Source organism: Tympanuchus pallidicinctus, unplaced genomic scaffold, assembly GCF_026119805.1.
Source record: "Tympanuchus pallidicinctus isolate F22 unplaced genomic scaffold, pur_lepc_1.0 scaffold4, whole genome shotgun sequence".
NCBI classification, from domain to species: Eukaryota; Metazoa; Chordata; class Aves; order Galliformes; family Phasianidae; genus Tympanuchus; species Tympanuchus pallidicinctus.
In genome coordinates, this window is record NW_026294758.1 from 19,686,727 (window position 1) to 19,708,655 (window position 21,929).

General features: G+C 43.5%; 1 protein-coding gene across 3 annotated transcripts; it reads right to left on the minus strand.

The window, feature by feature from the left end:
• Nucleotides 1–1,046: 1,046 nt before the first annotated feature.
• Nucleotides 1,047–16,904, minus strand: LPL (lipoprotein lipase). 3 transcript variants are annotated; one of them, XM_052700392.1, is made up of 10 exons: nt 16,574–16,904; nt 10,007–10,170; nt 9,696–9,875; nt 8,888–8,999; nt 6,763–6,996; nt 6,316–6,558; nt 5,091–5,211; nt 3,975–4,157; nt 2,706–2,810; nt 1,047–1,881 (listed from the first exon to the last, which is right to left on the minus strand). In XM_052700392.1, the coding sequence occupies exons 1-10, from the start codon at nt 16,656–16,658 to the stop codon at nt 1,836–1,838; spliced, it is 1,473 nt and encodes a 490-aa protein (XP_052556352.1). In that variant the 5' UTR covers nt 16,659–16,904; the 3' UTR covers nt 1,047–1,835. The 3 variants fall into 3 exon arrangements, with proteins under 3 accessions (XP_052556352.1, XP_052556351.1, XP_052556353.1); XM_052700391.1 differs by having other exon boundaries at nt 10,007–10,173; XM_052700393.1 differs by lacking the exon at nt 16,574–16,904 and adding an exon at nt 14,795–15,083.
• Between the last annotated feature and the right edge of the window lie 5,025 nt (nt 16,905–21,929).

The following is a 21,929-nucleotide window of genomic DNA, read 5'->3' on the forward strand; positions in this document are numbered from 1 at the left end:
TTTTTAGAGGCCCCAAAAGCAGTGGCTCAATTCTCAGCCCCACCCTCAGTGACTCATCCTATCTCTGCCATAGTGAGGAAATCAAATGTAAGCAGTTTTGGAGTTATTAATATTCCAACGTATTGCACTGTTTAAAACTTTTATCCCCATATATACTAGCAGCCATGGCTAGGAAGAAAACAACTGTGCACATACATGTATTTCTGTTGGTTTTATATCAAATATAGGATCTTGGAGCCTCCACATTTTGTCTTGCACATGTGGACAAAGACTGAAAACCAGCACCAATAGCTCACATTCTCACACTTCTCCAAATGCCTACCTTCAAACACTTCTACCTCCCCAGTTTTTTGTTTATTGCCTAGAAAGCTAAAGGCTATTGTTTTTGGTTGTTTTTTTTTTTTTTTTTTTTTTTTTTTTTCCAAGCTAAGAAAAGCTTTGCATTACTTAAAGAAAGGAAAAGCAAAAAGCCTTCAATACATCTATTTTTGGCGACTCACAGCATATCTAATTTAAGTGTTTTTCAGAGCATTCATTTTTGTGCATCACAAAATCAGGCTCCTTTAAGTGTCACAGCTCCTGCTCCCTGCTGAATTCCACCTCGGATCAGAAAACCAAGCAACTCCTAGTATGTACCATTCTATCACAGCCGAGCACAGAGGCTGGTCACTGGAAGTCACAATTCCAGCACAGGGAAGCAGGAGTATATTTGTCACCTGTCAACTGGTTTCAGTTGCACCAGAGACTGGATACTGCTGCCAGTCTGCTGAGTGACTGACATTCAGCTTTAAACAGCACTGATGCTCTTAGTTTTGGTATCTCAGATGGAAGTAAATGCATATATATATATGCATTTATATATATAATGGATATATATATATATATATATATATCCATTATATATATATATATATATATATCCATTCTCTGCATTTCTTTGTAGCTTAATTCCATTGCTGTTTTTTTAGTGATGGAAGTTAGATGACTCCTTTCTTGAGGGATGAAAGCATGAATGAAAAGTTGAATGTCTGCAGAGGACACTGGTGTTGCTGTCTTCTCCTATTGCTATTTATTCCAGGATAAACTGCATGGGATTACATATCTTAACAGACTATAATTATTGCTAAAAAGCATTGGCATCTACACCCATTAAACCACATTCATAACCACAACCCAAAAGATTCATCCCCATATTGAACCAGTCCCTGACATCTCTTTATAGCTTTACACACAAGGGCATTTTTTCCATGAGAAAACTACTCACTTGCCAAACACACACTTGAAGACAATGAATTCTAGCTGCTGAACTGTCTGAAAATTCAGTTAGCAAGGCCAGGAGAACAACAACAGTAACAACAACAACAACAACAACAAAAAAAAAAAAAAAAAAAAAAAAAAGAAAAAAGATCTGCAGTTCCAGGAGATTTCTGTAAAAATATTGGAAACAAAGAACACTAAAAAGAGACCAGGTACAGAAGCTTTGTGTCTTTTCAATAAATATTACAAAACTGATAAAAAGGAGCTGACATCAAGAAACTGTCACAAGGCACCACAATTAAGCAAAATTACTTATTCCTTCCTAACACTCAAGCCTTTGGCAAGTTGTTGCAGGGGTTTCTTTGTTTTTAACTATTCAGATAACGTAACTTTATGGTTAGTAACTTTGTACGCTGAGACTTCCTTACAAGAAGCCTCCTAATATAGCTAGATATAGCAGTCAAAAAAGCCAGCAGCAGATAAATATTTCTATATATTCAGATCTGAACATCCACTTCACAGTGATGAACAGGCTCCCTCCTCCTCCCCAGTGTGGAAATTCTCATTCTTGCCACTTTTTAAGCAGACTCATGTGCAGAATTTTCTTTAGAGGCTTTCTTGGCACTGTGGAAAGAAAAAAATAAAATACAGATTTGTTAAAGAGGAGGACATGAGGTGCTTATTTCATTTGTCTTATTGAAGCTTAGGTTTTACAACTATTACTTAGAAGGAGAGTTGTGCGTTTGGGCTTTTCTTGGCCACTGCTGGATTTTACAAGTGTGTGACAAAGACACACCTCTCTCAAGGGCTCACCAGGTCATTGACCTGGAGTGAGATCCACACACGTGCTTCAGATCTCAGTCTACAAAAGTCCCCATGAGACCTTTCACTCAAAGCAACTGCACTAAAATAAATATAACCACTTCTTCAGTTCAAACTTTAGTGGACAAAGTCCAAAGAAAATTGGCTTCAAAGCGGAAAGTTTAATCTAGGTCAGAGAAGTTACTAATCAAAAAAGAATAATGCACTTGCATGTGTCTGCTTTGCTTTGTACCAGCCTCCAGATCTGCAATTGGCTGAGATGAAAGGGCTCAACACTGACTGAGTGCAGATGCCTGGACATCCCTGCATTAGTGGTGAATCTCAGACATCTTCAGACATAGAGGAAAGCTTTCCTCTGTCTTAGTATTTGGTCTGTAAATCCCCTTTGGCTGCTGTAAGAGCATGAGAGATAGTGACTTGCACTTGCTTTGCAGATGTGCTAACAGCCACACAAGGAGAAGGTCAGTAGAGAATGACAGCTGGGGGTTTTAAGCTGCCTAAAGCTGCCTTGGGTTAGATTGAGCTGGGATGCTTCTGAATTTTTTAGATGAGTGCAGAGATCGGCCAAATCTTGAAAGTTGTATGAAATCCCCCCATGGCCTTAAGACAATAAAGCTCACTCTTACCCTCCCCTCTTCCTGCTGACGGGCTGCTCGAGGCACTTCACAAATATTGCTGCCTCTTCTCCTTTACCAAGACGTGAGCTGCCATCTCGAGAACAGAATACCACCCTGTTAAAGAAATACTGGACATTCAGATCATCCTATTTTAATTGTAGAAACAGTACGTCAAACAGCAGTATTCACACAACCGAGTGGGTACTACTACTTTACAAGCCTGTGAGAATCACTGGCAGAAAATTGTTAGAAAAGATTGTCAAAGAATCTCTATGCAAGAAAAACTGGGAAAACACATCAGATACAGATTTCAAACCATAGCCTAAGTTTCATTAGTCTTCTGCATAAAAATCTTTAGGGTAAGAGAGCAGAGCTCTACCACAACCTTCTATACCTTCTTTATTTACTACAGTCATATGACTTTTTCCTCCAGGTTAATGATCTTGGAAGAAAGCCTTGCTCTCTTCAATATTTGCACTGAGTCAGTTGCCAATTCCAGCAAACCTAAGCAGTTGCTTTTCCATTTATCAGTACTTTCCCAACCCCTGTATTTGTTCAGTTCTGATAACTGCTTTTTGATAAAGGGACAGCCTTGTTTATTTAAAGGAGTAACATGCTATTCATGACACTACACAGGATATGCATATTCTCTGTTCCAGATATATTTTTTGCTAACATCTCACATCTAATTAATCTAAACACTTCAAAAGCACATCTAATGAATCTAAATACTTCAAAAGATTCAGGTGAAAGCAGTACTGATTCAACTAAGTGCTGTTCTAGCATTCATGTATTAGCAATATCCTGCAATATTTATGTGTTTATGCTTCCACCCAGCCACTCAGCTAACCTCAACTCCCAAGAAAACCCAACTTACCATCTCCCAAGCAAATGCACTTTTTAGAAACCTTTCCGAAAGCTGTGTCTTTGAAAGAAAACCTGTACAAGCATCGAGCAAATGAAAGGAGGAAAAGAACTGCAAATGTGATCAGAGCTGCTCACTCATGGAGATCCTCTGTTACATACTGCAAGCAATCTGAGGCAAGTGAGCAGAAGGATGCAAATGAATCCTGTGGGAGTGAAATTACAGACTGCAGATCCTAGTGAAAGAAAACAGCTGAACCTGGCTGAAATAAATGCAGGTTTGCCGCTGCAGGAGTCTTGACTATCAGTGCTGCATTCATTTGTAACTGTTTTCCATGTTTTGTCCCGCCCTGTGTGATACTAGGAATAAGGAAACACTAGCAAGTACAATTCAAGGCAATCAAAGCAAGTTACTTTTTCTGAGTTTCGCCTGACTTCACTCTGACTCTCTGGATGGTGAATGCAAATGGAGTCCACCAGTCTGACCAGCTGAAGAAAGTATCTTTCTCCCACTGCAGCTTTAGCATAAGCAGGTCACCAATGTCCACTTCGGTGTAGATCAGGAAGGAGAAGGTCTTGTTGGAAGAGACTTCAGGCCTGTAAGGAATCAGAGAAAAAAAAAAATATATATATATATATATAGATAGATAGATAGATAGATAGATAAGATAGATAGATAGATATATCGAAGAAGTCTTAAGAGCCAGAAAAGCTAAAAGTCTTAAGTAAGCTATAGAAAAATTAGAAGGATAGTAGCTTTCTAATCTAAAGGACAGAAAAACCTGAAGAGAAAATAAAACCAAGGCCTCTTGTACTTCAGAGGGGGAGAAAGAAAACTCTCCATAATTCCAGTGGATGGAACAAGATAGATACCTGATGATTTTGCAGAAACTCTTGGAAAAGTTTCTGCTGGAAGCTACAATAAATCCTGGAGCAGATAACCATGCGAGAGGTATCTTCTCCATTGCTGGTGTTTCTCAGGGTTTTGTCAGACAAGAACCAGCCAGGAACAGTTTTGGTAAAGCATTTCCTTGTAGAGAAAACACACTTTGGTGCTTCCCAGCCCCATTCCCTTCCAGCCTACATACACAGCATGAAAGCACTGATTTATGCTTCTTAGCAGAGCTTTGGAAACATGTCTCCCTCAGCTTCCACCTTGAGGACATCTAACAATTAATTCTAGGTCACAATCTAGTTTGGAAGGAGCTTTAACACAGGTGGAACATTACAAACATTCAGAAAGGAAGATGGGAAAAAAAATCCACACTACAAAAATTCTTACTGGTCTAACCTATTGCTGACTTTCTCACATCCATGTTTCAGATCTCTTATAAGGAATGGTGTCTACAGAGCTTAGACCATTAGCTTTTTCCAGTGGACAAATAATGCATCTACTTGATCAAACTTGATTCTGGGACTCTCTAAGATAAGCATCTGGAGCTGGAGCTAGAACCCTGAGTACTTCAGTGGGGCTTTTAACTGATTTAGGCTAGACTAAGTAGTGCATAGATGTTTTTTGTAGCTACTCACAGTGTGAAAGCAATGTTCTCACTCTCATCTAGAGTGCCATACAGAGAGATCAGGAATGGCTGGTCTACCTTGGTCACACTGGTCTTTCCGAAGAAATGTATCTTGACCTGATAATGGAAGACTGGAAAAACACAAAAGAAGAGGTCATTATGAAAAAAAAAAAAAAAAAACAACTTCTCAAGCTCTGAAAAGACGGCAAGTGACAAATACACAAAAAGCCCTGCACACATCCTATGATAGTATACATAAATATCATTAAACCAAGCTCTGTGGGCATTTAGGACAGCGCACAATATTTGCAACCCTTTATATGAAGCAAAAGAGCTATGTCCTCCTAATACAGGAGTTTTGGTGCAGAGAATTCAGCCTTCTGACACCACAGATTAAGACTTAAAGGCCAACAAAACACTGTTGTTGAAGTTATTCCAGAACAGCGTTCAGAAACATATTCTAAACCAGAATGTCCTTGTGATTGCTGCTTCATCACACAATGCACACAGCAATAAACACACCACATGGCACAGTCAAAGCTACAGAGAAAATAAGTTAAAAAAAAAAAAAAAAAAAAAGTCCAACTTGCAGTTATTTTGCTAGCTGAAAGCCATCTAGTTCTTTCTACAATGTCCATTGTAGGCCTACCACAGTGGCAATGGAAGACAAGAACTGCTGTGAGTTTTTAACATGGGAGTGGTGCTCCTCTGGCAAAAACAGTATGAGAATCTGACAAGTCTGGTGGCTGCACATCTTTAAATCATTACTCATCAGGCTAAACTCTTCTGATTATTTTCCCAGCAGCAGGAAAAATTCAACTGGATGAAAATAATGAAAAAAATTGAGATTCAGTTGTTCCAAATTGAGTCACTGTCTGGAGTGCAGAGTAAATCTTGCTTTCATTCTGTCACTTAGAAGTTTCTTCCAGAAAACCCTTCATGTTGTATTGTAACTCCACCACCACATCTTGAATAAGATGACATTATTTTCTAATTCTGAACTTTAGCTTGCAGGTAAGCTAAATGCAGTCAAGCTTGACTCCTGCTCACTATAGGCATCAATGCAGCAACACTACCCAGTTGCAGCATGGTTCAGTGTGCATGGTGATTATAAGGTAGTAGCTGGACTTCATTATCTTAGGGATCTTTATCAATCTTAACGACTGTATGTGCCCACCCTGGTTCACAGCTGAACAAAAGCAGCACAATGCTTACCAGTAAGCTGCAGAACCTACCTTTGTAGGGCATCTGAGCGCGGGTCTTCAAGTACATTTTGGTGTTTCTCTTTGTTCTCACTCTGTTGACCTTATAACCCAAGTTGTTGCAACGGTTCTTCCGGCAGCTTAGGCAGAGGCCCTTCTCAAAGGCCTCTTTTGTGTTGCAGCGATAGGCCATGCTGGGCTTCTCTTCATAGAGGAGCGAGTCAATAAAGAGATGGATGGATCGCTCATGAGAGCACTTCACCAGCTGATCCACATCTTCAAAGAAAAAAAAAAATATATAGAATATGTATGCACACAAAAAACCGTAAGCAGTGACATAAACAAGCAAGAAACACTAGCTGGGCTTTATACTAAGAGTTTCGAAAGCACTTAAAGGAGAAAACCTCAGTCATCCAAAGCAGAGATATGGATACAGATCTCCCTTGAGATGTTGTACTGTTTGTTTCAGAGCAGCCTCACCTGAAAAGCCTTTTTCAGCAATCAGGCGGAGAGCTTCTCCCAAGTTGCAGCCTGGCTGGAAACCTCCACCATTAGGGTAGATATCGATGTGTCCAACAGGTTTCTGAATCCCAATGCTGCGATCTGGAGAGCCTCGAGTGTACGTGTGCAGAACATCCACAAAGTCAGCATCGTCCGGGGAGAGGCGGATAGGGGCGTCAGCATACTCAAAGGTGGGACCAGCAGGATCCAGACCTTTATTGCAAACCACAAAGAATAACTGAGATGACTATCTGTCAAAACACTGGCAATGGCAGAAAATGCCAAACTTAGGTACCGCATCGCACTGGACTACTCATATGGCATCACTGAAGACATTACAGTGCAGTCATTTAAGTAACACCATGTAAGCAGGAGAACTAAATACACTGCCTCTACACGCTGTCACTATTTCAAACATAAGGTATATGTAAACACATACAAAGAAGCACAGATAACTTCTCCACAGCTGTAGTGTTTCCAGTGGACAGAGAAATGCTAGTAAATATTTTCCTTGGTGCTTCCCCCTCTTGTCAAGAAACAAAGAAACTGTTAATTTCTATTTGAAGCATATGAAGAATGGAAAGCATCTTGCTGCTCTCTACTAGGGAAACTGGGAAATGTAAATGAGAGCTTCACTGTCTGCACACCTAAGGGGAGTGACACATAATAGTGTCAGTAATGCTGCAGCTTGACATAGAAAAGAAAAAAACAACCAGATCCACTCTGCCAGCGAGCAAGAACTCCCATTCATAAGGCACGCACAAACGGGTTTTGTTACAGTGCCATCTCTTGCATCCACACAAACTACTTAAGAGATGGCTGATATATGTCTTGTGGGGACAGCTCTATTTCCTGCACCCAGCTCTGCCCACCCAAATCAGCTGAACATACTGTGAGCTGCCTCCCACTGCTGTGAAAGCTTCAGGGACTACATTCCATCATTTCCTCTGCTTAATGGCAATGCTGTTTCCCAGGAAGAAGTCCATCCTGGACACCAAAGGACAACTGTGAGGGCCACTGGTGTTTGAGTGATTTGGCAACCTCAGTGAAACAAAAAAAAAAAACAAAAACAGGAGGCTGAGAGGAAGGAAGGGTAGAGGAAAAAATGCTCTGGCCACCTGATGTAATCCGCTGCTTCTCAGGAATCAGTCCTCCCTCAAGCTACTGCTATCTAGGCCACCCTGCAGCATCCCCATGGATTTGAGATGACAGTGGATCTTGCTGAAAAGGCCCTTGATACTAGGAAGAAGGGAGCTGGGCTCTGCCCTGAATGTAGCCCTGAAGCTACCTTGGAAACAAAGAAACCAGACAAGTGATTTTCATAGGCCCATTTGCTGACATTGGCACTTCCTTTCTCACTGAGATTAGTGCTGAGGCAACGAAGAGCTCAAGGCACCGGGCTGTAAACCAGTCATGCCACAGCACACTACCTTATCTAGTATACAATTCAGCCTCCAAAATTATGAAAATGACTCAAACTAGACGTCTAAGTAATGCATGTGAGCAGATCAAGCATAAGTGTACTTCCTTACCCTTCCAAAAACTCTTCCCAATATTATTTTTCGAGATTATTTGAGCTGCCTTTTACAAGGCACTTATTTTTCAGTGACCCACACCAGATTTCTTCAGAACATTTATCCAGTTCCCTTTTGAACTTACACGGACCTCTTGCATGTATAGCTTCCCTCAACAATGAGCTCTGCAGGTACTGCAACCACTGCAGGCAGATTGACCTCCTGCTCTTCCTGAGCAGGATCCTAGCATCTGCAAGGGATGACCATCTGCATGAAGACAACTACCTGAAGTTCTGCAGCTGCAAAAGAGATCTTCCTCACAATCCCATTCCCCCAAGCTAGTTTCTTCATGGCTGATAAATCCACCTACTTACTCATTTCTTGCGCATAAGCAGAGCAAGGCTTCTCACTCACTCCTACCCTGTGTTGATCTTTTATGAGCCTTTTCCACCTCTGCTACAAAAATATCAGATTCTGATTCAATGTGGAATGAACCCATAACCTAAGTACACACAACAAGCGACAATTATTCTGGTAATATTTCAGTACAAAGAGAGGACTTTCCACTCTATGACCACAGGCTTTCTTACCAGTAATTCTGTTCACCTTCTTCTTGGTTAGACTCCCAGCAATCCCAGCAGCATGAGCACCCAGACTGTATCCCAGCAAGTGGACATTATTGAGAGGGTAATTGAACTTCTCCTGCAGAGGAGAACTTCATTTAAAGTTTGATATCAAACAGGACCGCATCGGATAAAAAAGGAAAATATTTTATACAAACCGCGATTTCTCTTTGGGCCACAAATAACAACAAAAAAAAAAGCCACTAAATACAGTTGACATAACCTTGCTCTATATAAGCTTGCTTGAGTTTACTGTCTTAATGCAAAAAAAAAAAAACTTATATAGAGAAAAATGCAGAATTACGGACAGAACATCTAAGGCTCTGTATCTCTGTATTATAGACAGTGTTTTCAGCCATCCTTTCCTCCCAGCTTTTGGGTCACCAAAATAAATACTTCCCAAAGGCAAGTCACACTTCTAACAGTTTGCCAAGTGGTGGCTGCTATATAATATGTAGGAACCTGTCTTTCATAGCTACCTCTCACAGAGCCTTCAGAAATTTTCTGTGGATCCACAGGACTCCACAGACCACAAGGTGAATAAATCTCTGGGCTGTAGTATAAAAGGCCTCCTTGTCAAAGGGACAGTTTTTAGATTAAAGCTGGGATTTTACCAGACCAGCTGAACACACTGTCTGCCACAGCTTAATTCAGTCTATGCAAAAGATGACAATTAACTCTTTATGTCTGCTGCATCAGTGGCATGAAGATAAAACTGTTGCATTGTTGTCCCCTGGAAGATTACATGTGAGACACACATGACTACATGTCTTACCTCCATCCAGTCAATAAACATAGCAACATCCTTTCCCACCAGCTTCGTGTAAGCAGCAGACACTGGGTAGTGCTGCTGAGCTCGAACCAGCCAGTCCACAACTATAACATTTGAATCAGGTTCCCTCTTGTACAGAGCATCCACCAGCTTTGGGACCCAGCTTTCATACATTCCTGTCACCTGTTATGTTGTGATGATTTAAAAGACAAAAAAGGGAGACCTTGATAGTATGCGTGGCACACAGACACCAAAGGATCTAACAGAGTATCAGGGGTGCAACAAAAAGGGACGTGCCACCCTTTCCTCCTTACCGTCCACCCATGGATCACCACAAAGGTTTTACTGGTATGGTTGAAGTTGCACTGTGCCAAGCTGTCCGTCTGCCCAGGAACCAGGTAGCAGACATCCTCATCAGGCTCTGCAGGTGTTCTTAAGGAAAACTTGCTCTCAATCCCCTCAAAATTCATCTCAGCTTCTGCTGGACAAGATCATAATAAACACAGAGCACTGGTTTAGAAGTATTAGGACAAACAGAAGTCACAGTTTATGAAGCTGGAGAGAGATTAGGAACAGACAAGAAATGGAACATGCTGTTTTCATTTCCCTCAGCAGCCACGTAAAAGGGAAACCAAAGGGTGAAAAATCACTCATTCTCCAAAATCACTGCTAATGCAGTGAGAATCTGCCCAGCTGCCCATTAGCTGCATAAATTCCTTTTAGGAGTCACAGTACTGCAGGAGAGCAGCAAGTTTCTCACCATACTATCATATATTTTGACAGCACATCTTCTAACTTCATCACAAATATCACTTCTTTGCCATGGCTTCTTTTAGGACATACTAGTCACAGCTCACTAAAAATAAGAGCTGCAAAGTCCAAATCTTATAAAACATAGCTATTTTACCAACAAAGGGTTAATAGTAGGTATCAGATGTGCTAAGAAAACTAAATCAAGAATGCACAAGCCTGCATTTTGGAGGCAGTTTTTTTTTTTTTAATATATTTTAAAAAAAAGTCATCTCATGAACAACACTTGAGGGGGAAAAAAAAAAAGTCTTTCTTTCCCTGGAACTATTTTGAATCCATTTGGAGGGAGAAAAAAAAATATCACGTACTGGCAGTAAGAAAACATGCGGTGGTCTCAAAGGACCACATCTCAGAACTTCCTCCAACTTCCAGACCCAAAAAATTAAAAAAAGTTATCGTTTTGTTCCTGTCAAGGAAGAAAAGTGACCTTAAGCTTCCTGCTCACTTCTTCCTCCGTCTGAGAGGAAAGGTAAATGAATCCTCCTTTTAGGTCTGATTCAACATTTACACACCTCTATAGCCAGCTGACCCTGTCATTAACTGTGGGCTTAAAACCCAGTGCTTTCCTGAAGCCAGGCCAAACTCTGGCAACTTGCTTTTAGCAAATATTGACGGCCTGTTTTCCAAGTGCAGCTGAACTCTGGCCAGCTCCATCCTTCTCAGTGCTGTTTCCTGGCATCGTGACCACAAAGCTCTCACAAACTCCTACACACACACAAATGGTTCCAAGCCACCAGGAAACGTCCAGTAGCATGGTGAGGACCCCAGGCTAGGCATGCCAAAGCTCTTCTTCTGCGCACTGAAGAAAAAGTTCTTCCTAAATCTGGTGCATCTCTCTGTCTCCATGAAATTGTGCTTCAATGTGCAGAAAAAACGATCATTGTTTCTAAAATTTGTTTTCTGGTCTTCTCATTCAAGGGCATGCAGATTCCTACCTGACCTCACTCAGCCCTTGGGTAGTTGTACAAAGTCTGTGAGGATCCTGCTGTCCTTGGAAGGCCACAGAAGTCAAGGTCTAAGCAAGCCCTGCAGCAAGAGGTGGATGAGACAGCATACTGGCTGGCAGCAAATGATTCAAGCCTTGGAGGGACTGCAGTCACCTAAAACCAATTGCTTAATGCTGCCTGCATTCCTGCACACTTGATGAAAGCAAAGTGCGCACAAAGAAGCTAGCAGGAGATGGTCGCTGAACAGAGGCAGAGCTCAGCTTTACTTTTGACCTTGGCTGTGCTAGGCTGGCCAGCTAATCCCACATAATTACACCGTCGGCCCCCTTCCTCCTAAAGAAAGGATGTGGCTCAGGAGAAACATTTTACTCCCAGTACGCAGAATGATTCATATAGTGTTGAAGATCAGACTTTGCCCATAGAAAACAAGCAATCTACCAATTCAAGTGCTGGTTTTCTCAGCAGTTGTCCACTTCTAGTTGTTTCCACTGACTCAAAATTCATTTTCTTACAACAAAGAGATCATAAATAAAAAAAAGATGTGAAAACCGATTGGTTAAGTATCAGCTATAATTTTTCACTCAGCAGCAAAACAGTAAAACCCTGAAAGACCAGGAACAGCTTCCAAATCTAAGGCAACGAGGCAAGGACTTTCAATTATGTGTCTTCCTGTTCCACACAGGAAGGCAAACAATAATAGTCCACCTGCTCTCTAGTTAATAGTGCTTCCCTTCATATTTGGAAATCATTTCCTTTCTGAATTAAACATATCTGATAATCAACAAAAACCCAAATTAAATCCAAATCCCATTGTGCAGCGTGTTCTCAATTACAAACATATGCCAGAATCTGCACTTAGGTTCAGAATGCATCTTTTCTAGAAATAAGCTTCTGTGAAAACAAAATTGCAACACAACATGTACCTCACCTCACTATGCTGTGGGAGGATTTAGAAAGTCAGAAATTACTGCAACATCCATTCTGCTCAGAAGAAATATAATGGCGTGCAGCATTCACACATGTTCAAATCCAGGCAGCAAGATACCATCTGGATGAGGCAAGTGCATGTTGTTGAGTTTGTTACTGACTTCTCAATGACACTAATCAGAAGCCATCCTCAAGAGCTGCCCAAGTTTGGCACTGAAAATTCTGTTTGGATGTCAGAACAAGATCACTTTGTTCCTCATTCTGTGTTGCAGCACTGCCTCATTTCCCACCTGCGGTGTATTAAATTTTAGAAATACAGTACAGAGGCATGTACATAATAACAGATGCATACTTACAGTGCATTCTGCCCTCAATAAAGACTGAAATAATGTAAAATCATGGCTACAAAGCAGATTACTCTGGAAAGCAAGCATTTACTATTTCAATTTTTGTACTTCAAAGTACAACTCACTCATATTAAAAGACTAAGAACCAAACTGTCATACATGGACTTTTGTTACTGACCTTGCTTTAAATCAACAAGAAAAAGAAGTCTCTTTAATCACATCCTATCTGAGTTGGCCAAACATTGTGACAGTGGGTCTTATACAAAGGGCAGTCTTATACAAAGGTCTTATACAAGGCAGTCTTATACAAAGCCAAAGAAATGCAGACAGACAACACACACATACCACAGTTTTGTTAATGATGTGTTTCAACTTGAGTTAGTTAAACCAAGGAACATCTGAAATGCAGAGCCTTCCACATTTTTCTGACAAGTGAACAGGAATTTAATGGAATTTGCATCAAAGTTTTACATAATGTAGATGGTAGAAGTTAAATGAAGAAATCTATGACTATTCTTACTGAGATATTGAAGTCATTTTTTGGATGAGACTGCAACTCTATTTCTAGATGAGGCATCGATGAGGAACAGAGCTGGAGGTTAAAATTAGTAGATGAAACAAATCTATGCTTTTGCTAGAAATCACACTTTCTCAGGCTCAGTTCTGCAGGGGTATAAAGGCAAGTGCTGTGTCGCAAGAACTTCCAGGTGCACAGTAACAAAAACAAGCCCCCATTACGAAATGAAGCTTTCAGGTCACCTTACTGACCATAAGCCCACAGCAGTGCCCAGGAAGGGTTTTCTACCTCTTTAGGGAACTGGAAAGGGAGCAAAATTAAGAATTAAGCCACCTGTTTAAGAGTGAAGCTGGCTTCACTTAGAGCAATGCTGCCAAGCTCCATTTTAACCTACTCCAATACTTTTCTTAACTTTCCCTTACAAAAATCTGTTTTCATCTTGTAAAAAAGCTGCTGTTTACATCAAGGTATAAAGGATATTTTAGAACTCATAAGTGCAGAAAAACTAATAAATAATAAATAAAAAAATAATAAAAAGCTAGTAACTAGAAGTTGGTAATCTCATTTTTCTGCTTAAACCTCATTTCACTGACTTGGCCTTGCAATTTGTCAAATTCCATTCAGCCCATGACTCCTGTCAACTCTGAAAGCATCCCAAAGTCTTAAACATTCTGACTCAATAAAAACACAAGTTTACTCACTAATAAGAGATCCAAATTCAAATTTCCTTCATGAGAAGCCAACAACAGCCTGGCAATTGTTTTGAACAAAGGAAACCATCAATGATCTGATTGGTGAAGATAGTGAATTTTGAAGAAATGACAGGATCTGGAATATGAATCTAAAACTCAAACAGCCAGCATCAGGTGCAGGATGCCAAATACACAGTATTACATGTGCAAGAATCAGTGCAATTCCAATAACGGTTTACATGGGAATCTTTGGTAAACAATATCCTGGCATTATGTACACAGAAATTGGAGTACTATTAGCTAGGTGCAAAGATCATCAGAAGTTATACTGCTAGCCTGTGCAAACACAAGTCCACACACACAAAGGCAAACATCTGCACATAACATTAAACATTTACATAACCTGTTGGAATTAAACAGAGTAACTCATCCTCCTGCTGATAACCAGCATCAGGACAAAACATCCACCAGTTACACTGAACTCCTAAGTGAGCTCTGAGGCAAACTGATGGTCAGCTGTAATTAAGAGGCTATACAACAGGAAGCATGATTGCTTCACCAGATCTACACTATAAACTGCAAGCAAACTACCGCACTGTAATCTGTCAAAACCTTTCCTTTCAGTAAGGTTACAGTTTAACCTTACTGTGAAAGAAGTCTCAGCTTTCCAGACAGCAGAGTCCTGAGGTTAAGTTCTCCCCTCGCTTCCCAGAGGAAGGAGAACACTTCTGGACAGCTCAGAGCAGGTGCCTCACATAGCCCAGCCCTGCAGCTTGGCAGGGTGAAGGCATGCTGCGGCTGCTGCACTGTGCACATGGGTGCTGCAACTCGCTGAGGAGCTCCCTACCAAATGTATGCTTACTCAGCTGCAGCTGGGAGGCTTGTAACTCAATCCAGCAGCAAAGATCCTGCCATCCATCAGCTCCTCTGGGATATCTGGAATTAGCCCAAGACAATAAAACACAATCACTGCCAGACTGTACAGTAATACAGAGGAAAGAATGCATGAGAAAGCCACAGCATGCAAGTGCTTCCTGCACAAAGAGGTTCCAGTGAACTTCCTCAGGAGTACGCCCATGGTACGCCCACAGCACATGGTGATGCACAAGATCCTCAGCCCTAAGCCATCTCAGAAGGTCATCTACTCTGCAGAGGACACACCACAGCTGCCCTCAGCTCTTCCCCAAACATGGCCACAGCAAAAACCAACAGCTCACATCGCACAACAGCATTAAAAAATGTTGTAATCCCAGACTCCTGATTTACACTGGTAAAAATAGAGATCAGCACGTGCTCCGAGCAGTGTATTATCTTTTCCTGGAACACCAATGATATCTTCACCTACAGTATCTTTTTCCATGTTGTTTACTAAATACTCTAGATTCCTGGTGGGCTGCATCATGCATTTTCCATGGTTCCTAAACATCTTTTTACCATGGTGTCAAAGAAAGTGTCAGGCTGAAGGCTTACACAATTTTAGGATAACCACACAACCTGTTTTCACAGTTTGTTCCTATGGAGAAATAATGCCATCATTAAGTATATGACAAATCAGTTCCTAGAGGGATGAAAGCCTGCTCTGGGAAGAGCTATTTTAGCATATGAAACTTGGGTACTGCGATGAAAACCGCTTTTGATTGCCTTTAATGGCACAAGTCTGGATTCAAAATGAGAATACATTCTTTTGACTGTGCCCTCGCACCCCATCCTCTTTCTTGTGAGCAGTTCCCTCCAGTTTCCTCATACATGTGGAGATAAAGGCATCTGCTGTGAAAAAGCAACAGCTCACATACTACACCTGAGCTTCACCCAGCAGTTTTGGGAAACTTTTAAATATGTGGACTATTAAAGGATGCACTTGTCTGCCACACAGTGTCTAAGGTAGTAACACCACGACACAGCACCACTAACATAAATTTGAAGAGTTGTAGTGTAACAAAATCAGACTCATTGCTTGCTAAAGCTGTAATCATGTTATGCTTTAACCAGAGAGTATTAGGAAACACCCAGCAGTGTAGTGATCAACAGGCACACGTGCTACTTTCTCTGTTCTGCAGAGTGCCTACACAAAAATGTAGACATTATAGGTGTGCATCGATACATATTGGAGACATCCACTCCTCTTTTTTTCCCTAACGGATTTTGTTACGTTAATGGGACTAACTGCTGACCAAATGCATTATTATGACATTGATGACATTCAGCCTTGTCTTACACACCGCAGACTGGGAGCCCTGGTAAGCCGGGACTCAAGACAGGGCTCCAGATGCCAGTCGTGATGGTACGGCTGGGCCCGCCTGCCTCTAGCAAAGGACTCTTAGAATCCACCTCGCTCTGAGTAAAAAAAGAAAGAAAGAAAAAAAAAAAAAAAAAAAAGAAAAAGACAAGCAGATCCCAGATGTCCGAACCGCGAAGCCGCTCCAGTACTTCCCTAAGGGGATGCGAGTCCCCTCGTTCCTTCCCCACCCCACTAACCAGCAGGACTGCGAGCTGCAGCCCCGCAGAGCTTTCCTCACCACCCGCGCCCCAGAGCATCCAAAGCGAAGAGGGAGCCCCACTGCTGCTCCCCGCCCTGCTCCGCCCCTCGCACGCTCCGGCTCCGCCGGGGACCGCCCCCGCCCCGCGCCGCACTGGCACTCACCGGGATCTGAGCCGGCGGCCCCGCGCACGCAGAGGCAGAGCACAACCAGCAACGCCGTTTTCCCCATCCCGCGTCCTCGCTCCATGCGCTGTGCCGCGGCGGAAAAGTTTCAGTGTGAGGGGTTAGCAAGCAATCAAACAACGAAAAGAGTATACAAGTTCTAAAACTTTACACGACTGTAAGTAAAGAGAAAAAAGAACAACAACAAAAGAAAAACCCACGAAGAACTGAGTCGCTCCGGGACAAACCCGCAGCAACGGCCCTCTCCAAAACCTGTAGGCAAACCACCCTCACTGCTGCCACCGCTGCCGCCGCCACCGCCTCTCTCTCTCTCCTGGCCCCTTAAGTCCCCGCCAATATGCAAATATGCAAATGAGCCCCCACGCCCATTGGCGCGCGCCACGGGGCGTGGCCACCGCTGGCCCGGGCACAGGCGACGGGGAGGGGGAGGGTCGGGCCGCTCCCGCGGGGCCCCGCGACCCTCGCGCCCCCGCACGGCCCCGGCACGGCTGGGAGCCGCGAGCTCCGCCAGCGGGTGCGGCTTCTCTCCCCGGCTGTGCGCCTGTAGTCTGGGTGCGCTGCCTCTGCTCTTTGCCTCTGTAAGGCCTTTCCCCTATGTTCTCTGTCCTGGCTCCCCGAGCCTCGAATGCTAGCTTCCTTCCTTCCCTCTTTCCTGCGCTGTTGTACCAAGAAGCAACTGGTGTTCAGCCTTCTGCTCGCGAAGCACCTTTTGCTGCTCGTGTTGCTTTTGCTTTGTTTTGCCAGCAACCAAGGGGGTCCAAGCTGGGAGTACAAGTTGCTAGAGGTTGCCATGTGTACTCTAGAGAAATGCAGACTTGCCTTTCCTAGTTTTTCAGCTCTCTGCGCCCCTCTGCCAGAAGTTTGCCATCTGTCACCTTTTGCTGCTGCCATAGGGTGAAGGATCAGTTACGTAAGGAAATGTAACAGAGAAACATTAAATTAATAACGAGCCTTGTTTTTATTTTGCATCGTATTGTCAAAGGCGTGGCTTCATGAAATGCTTTTGGTGTAGGGAAGGAGGACTCCTTGGTTTTGGCAGCATGGAGCAAACGCCATGCACTTCAAGGGCAGTGGCTTTTCAGGGTGGAAATTAAAACACACCTGCTCCCCATGGGCACAGCTGTTCAACAGAAGGTGGCTCAGGCAGAGCGGCACTGGGTCATCTCTGCAAAGTGCCAATGTGATAGAAGACCAATAAGATCCCAGTACAAGTATGCATCTCAGGTTGGGTGTGAAGAAAAACAGATCTGAAAGAGAGCTGAAGCAGCGGCAGAGGCTGCCCATGGAGGTGATGAAGTCACTGTCCGTGGAGGTATTCAGGAACCAGGTGGATGTGGCACTGAGGTTAGTGACCATGATGGGGATTTAGTGGTCTTAGCTGTCACTTCCAGCTTAATGATTATACGATTCTGTGATGTCAGCTTTTTATATCCAAAAGGCACTGGAAGAATTTAATGAAAGTGCAACTGAGACTGAGACTTTCTTCCAGCCAAGATGAGCTGGGTGCAGGATATAGAGCAGCACAGGAGATAGGAACTGAGAACCAGGGGCAGTGGATAGGCAGTGAGGGGCTAGGGGCGAAGAGAGAGACCAGAGGATGGGAATGTGGGCTGGAGGAGCACACTGTGCTCCCTGCTTTGAGTTGTTGAGCATATCCTCTGACTACTGGTTGCGACTCTGTCATCAAAACAATGGCAAGAACTTTCTCATGTCTTTTTTTTTTTTTTTTTTCTTTCCAACTGTGGTCTAAACAATGCATTTTCTATTGATTTAGTTTAGTTGAAGCTCTATAGTGTAATTTCCCCCTTACAAATCAACCTGGCTCCGTCCAGGTTCAGACATCCTTCCTAGAAAATTCCATTCCCTGCAGCCAACATTTAGCAAATGAAGAGAACAATGTAAAATAAGACTCCATAACACATTCTGTCAGGTCACCATAGTCACAGGTAATACTTCCAAGCCAGTGGAGCAAAACAGGGCATGAAGGCTGTCCCCATCATTCTTCACAGCTATGCCAATGGCTACTGCAGCAAAATAGTGTGTTAGAACACAATGGTGAGAAGACAACTGATGCAGGTTAGTGGCAGGTGTGATGAGGTAGAACAAAGCCCTGGCAATGCCTGGCAGGCCAGCCAAGGGGCAATGCTGGACCCCACAGCCTCTGCTAATCTGCGGGCTGTAGTCACAATTTCAGTTAATTCCCAGTTCAGACAGTGGATCCTATCGGTAGCCAAGGACTGGCTGTGGATCTGTGGGCTTCTTGGAGTAATGTCTAATTTGTTACATTGAAAATGCCTGTTTGCATAATTTTTTTGTTCCATGTCGTTGCCATGCCTTATTTCAGGACACAGTCTGAAAGAGTTATGCAAAGTCTCCACCTAAAAAAAAAAAAAAGAAAATTGCAAACAAAACATTAAAAGCAAATTTTGATGTGATGAAAGAAAATAAGCAGAGTGGGAGTGGAGCAAATTCAGTTTTCTCAGATCTTGAACAAGTTGCTTAAGTCTGTTGTAAACACAGCTGCAAAATACTCTGAAATAATGGGCTTTCATGAGGGCAGGACGTGCCTGCCCACCGTGCAGTTACACTGCTCTGACATAACCTTCTCTCAGCGTTTATAAAGCATTCATTCCTTGCAGAAGATCATGGTCAGACTGTGAAGGAACTCCATGGCTTCAACTCAACATGCTCCAGTGCACCCATCAGCTGGATATGAGTTTTGCTTCCTCTGTAAAATACATAATCCTATAGGGGAAGCAAAACTTGACCTGTGAATCAGAGCCTGATGTATCATTCTTGGGGATGCTGAAGTAAGTGGAAGGTAACAGAGCTGAAATATATTATTTCCAATAGGGGCGGGTGGGAAGTGTGGAGGCAGGGAGATGGGAGTTGCATAACTGGGCTGGTGTTTGCATCCGCAGAACCATGTGCAAGTTTAGAGTCAGAACAAGCCCACATGTGTCTGCCATGCACTGTGAGCAGGCTGGGCTGTGTGGTGTATTTGGTTAGACCTTAAGCAGATTCACTGCCTCACACAACAGCAAGCAAGGGGAGAATCAACCCTAGCACTTATTTCCACTCCATCACACCTAAGAGGGCCTGAAACACAAGGCAAAAGCCTATGTGTGAGAGAGAGAGAGAGAGCTAACACCATAACTGTGATCGTTCCTGTGCTGTTGTAGGTCTCCTCACACAAGTGATCAGATAGCTCAGGACAAGAGGTCTTCCAACAAACGTTATTTTCATAGAAGCAAACAAAAGCTTTCCTTCTTGTGAGGAGAGGCAAGTAGGCAAGAGATCTCTGTTTTCACCCTATGAACATTTAAGTTTTCCTTCTGTGGAAAAAGAAAGAGGAAATTAAATTCAAAAAGAGTGATTTTCTGTGTGATTTCTCCTCTAGTAAGTTTATCAACAAGGAAGCCTTCCATCCTGCTTAAAGTTTGTTCAGAGATAGCAAGAGGCATTTCTGAAGGGTGCTTCTTGTGAAAACCACCTCATAATAAAAACATGGCTTGGAGGTAAGAAATGGCTTTCGCCAGTCTGTGTGTAACTGCTCCCTCAGTCTTCAGGGCCAAGAAGGAAAATGCTAAGCAACTTTTTGTGTTCTTCACTCCCTTGCCCTTTCTAGGGCTGTGTTATGGCTTGCTGCTCCCTTCTCATGTAGCCTTATCTTTCAGACAAGGTCCTGGCTCACTGATTAGCGGAAGGCTTCATTCCTCTTTGCCTCGCTCTCTGATTTTCAGTTCAGAACTCAGGCTGTCCACATACTCTCACAGAGAGGCCTGGAATCCAGCACAGCTTGTGCGGTGGGCCTGTGCCACTATTTTCTCAACTACACTTTACTTAAAATAATCACGCCGCAGGCAGTGCCTGCCAAAGCCAGCGTGCTGTCTGGCCAGACACATCTTTCAAAATGCAATGCCAAGGGAGAGAGTTCCTGCAGCCTGTTTGGCGTGGCGGGCAGGGGAGGACAGGCCTGCTTCACACCCATTGGCCGCAGGATGGGCCCCTCATTGCCCCTGACACAGCTCCCAGCCCTGCCTGCAGTAGGGTAAAGATGACGTTGTCTGAAACTTCTGCAAGATTACACAAATGAGTGAGGGCAGGGGGGAGAAGGAGAAGGGAGAGCTCATGTCTGAGTGGCACTGCTCTGTCCCTGCAACACTTGGGCATGGCAGGGCAGGGGCTTGGCTCTCGTACCAGTGAGGTGCCTGGTGGGCAGCCTTCAGCCTCCCCTGTTCCTCTTAGGCCAATTGCAAAGGCCCGTTCTCTAATCATGGGAACAGAACCCTCTGCTTGGGCCCCAGCCTGGCAGTCTGCATCCTGCTTGCCTTGGGGACAGCGAGGAGGCTGAAGTGGAATGCATGGTGAAGCCAGCGTGGGAAAGCATGTGTGTTGTTTCTGTCTCAAGAAATGTACCAGGGAAGAGAAGCCACTTCTCTGGCCTCTGGGCTCCCCGGCGAGGAATAGGATAATCGCTCAGTTTCTGCTTCCCCTTTACTTTGCTCTGCAGCGCTGACAGATGGTGTGTGGTGCAGCCAAGACTGGATTCCAGCTTGTATCTCCTCCAGTCGCTTGCGACTTACTCAGAACAGATTCCTCCTTGGGTTGACATTTCCATCTCATCCCAAAGGGGAATTCTTTTTAATTTTCATTTAAAGTTTGGGCTGAGCTAGCATTGCTGCTCTGGACTTTCGCAACTGCAGTGTAAAAACTCCCTCCTGGCCCAGTGCTGCTGATGTGGACATCTAACCCAAGCGCTCATGGAGAGAGGGCTGTGCTCCCCCAGGACAGGTCAGCACGCCTGCGGTCAAGGCACGCTCATGGTGCACCACCAGGGACTGTTGAGAGATCTGCAATGATTTTGTGCTCCTGGGTTTCACATGCCTCAGTTCTGTGCCCAAAATTACAGGAGTTTATTCCTCTTCACATGCACAGGTAAGCATACCCACAGGCACGTGTACCCTCTCCATTTTTCTCTTCCTGCTGTGTTTGTACATGAGTAGCTTGGTATCGACTTAGGACTCTGATATTGGTTCCCAGTTCCTCTGTTCAGTATCAGACAGGCAACTAGAATATGCCAAAGAAAGGGGGGAAGTTAATTTGAGAACATCCCGAAGATTGAAGTGTAGAGCACGGGAGGCAAGAGGCTGAGTATCTCTCTCTCCCTAGCTCCAGTTATTCAAAGTCACAGAATCACATAGAATCACAGAAATGTAGGGGCTGGAAGGGGCCTCTAGAGATCATTGAGTCCAACCCCCCTGCCAAAGCATGCTCCGTTGGCCAGGTTGCACAGGTAGTTGTCCAGGCAGGTCTTGAATATCTCTAGAGAAGG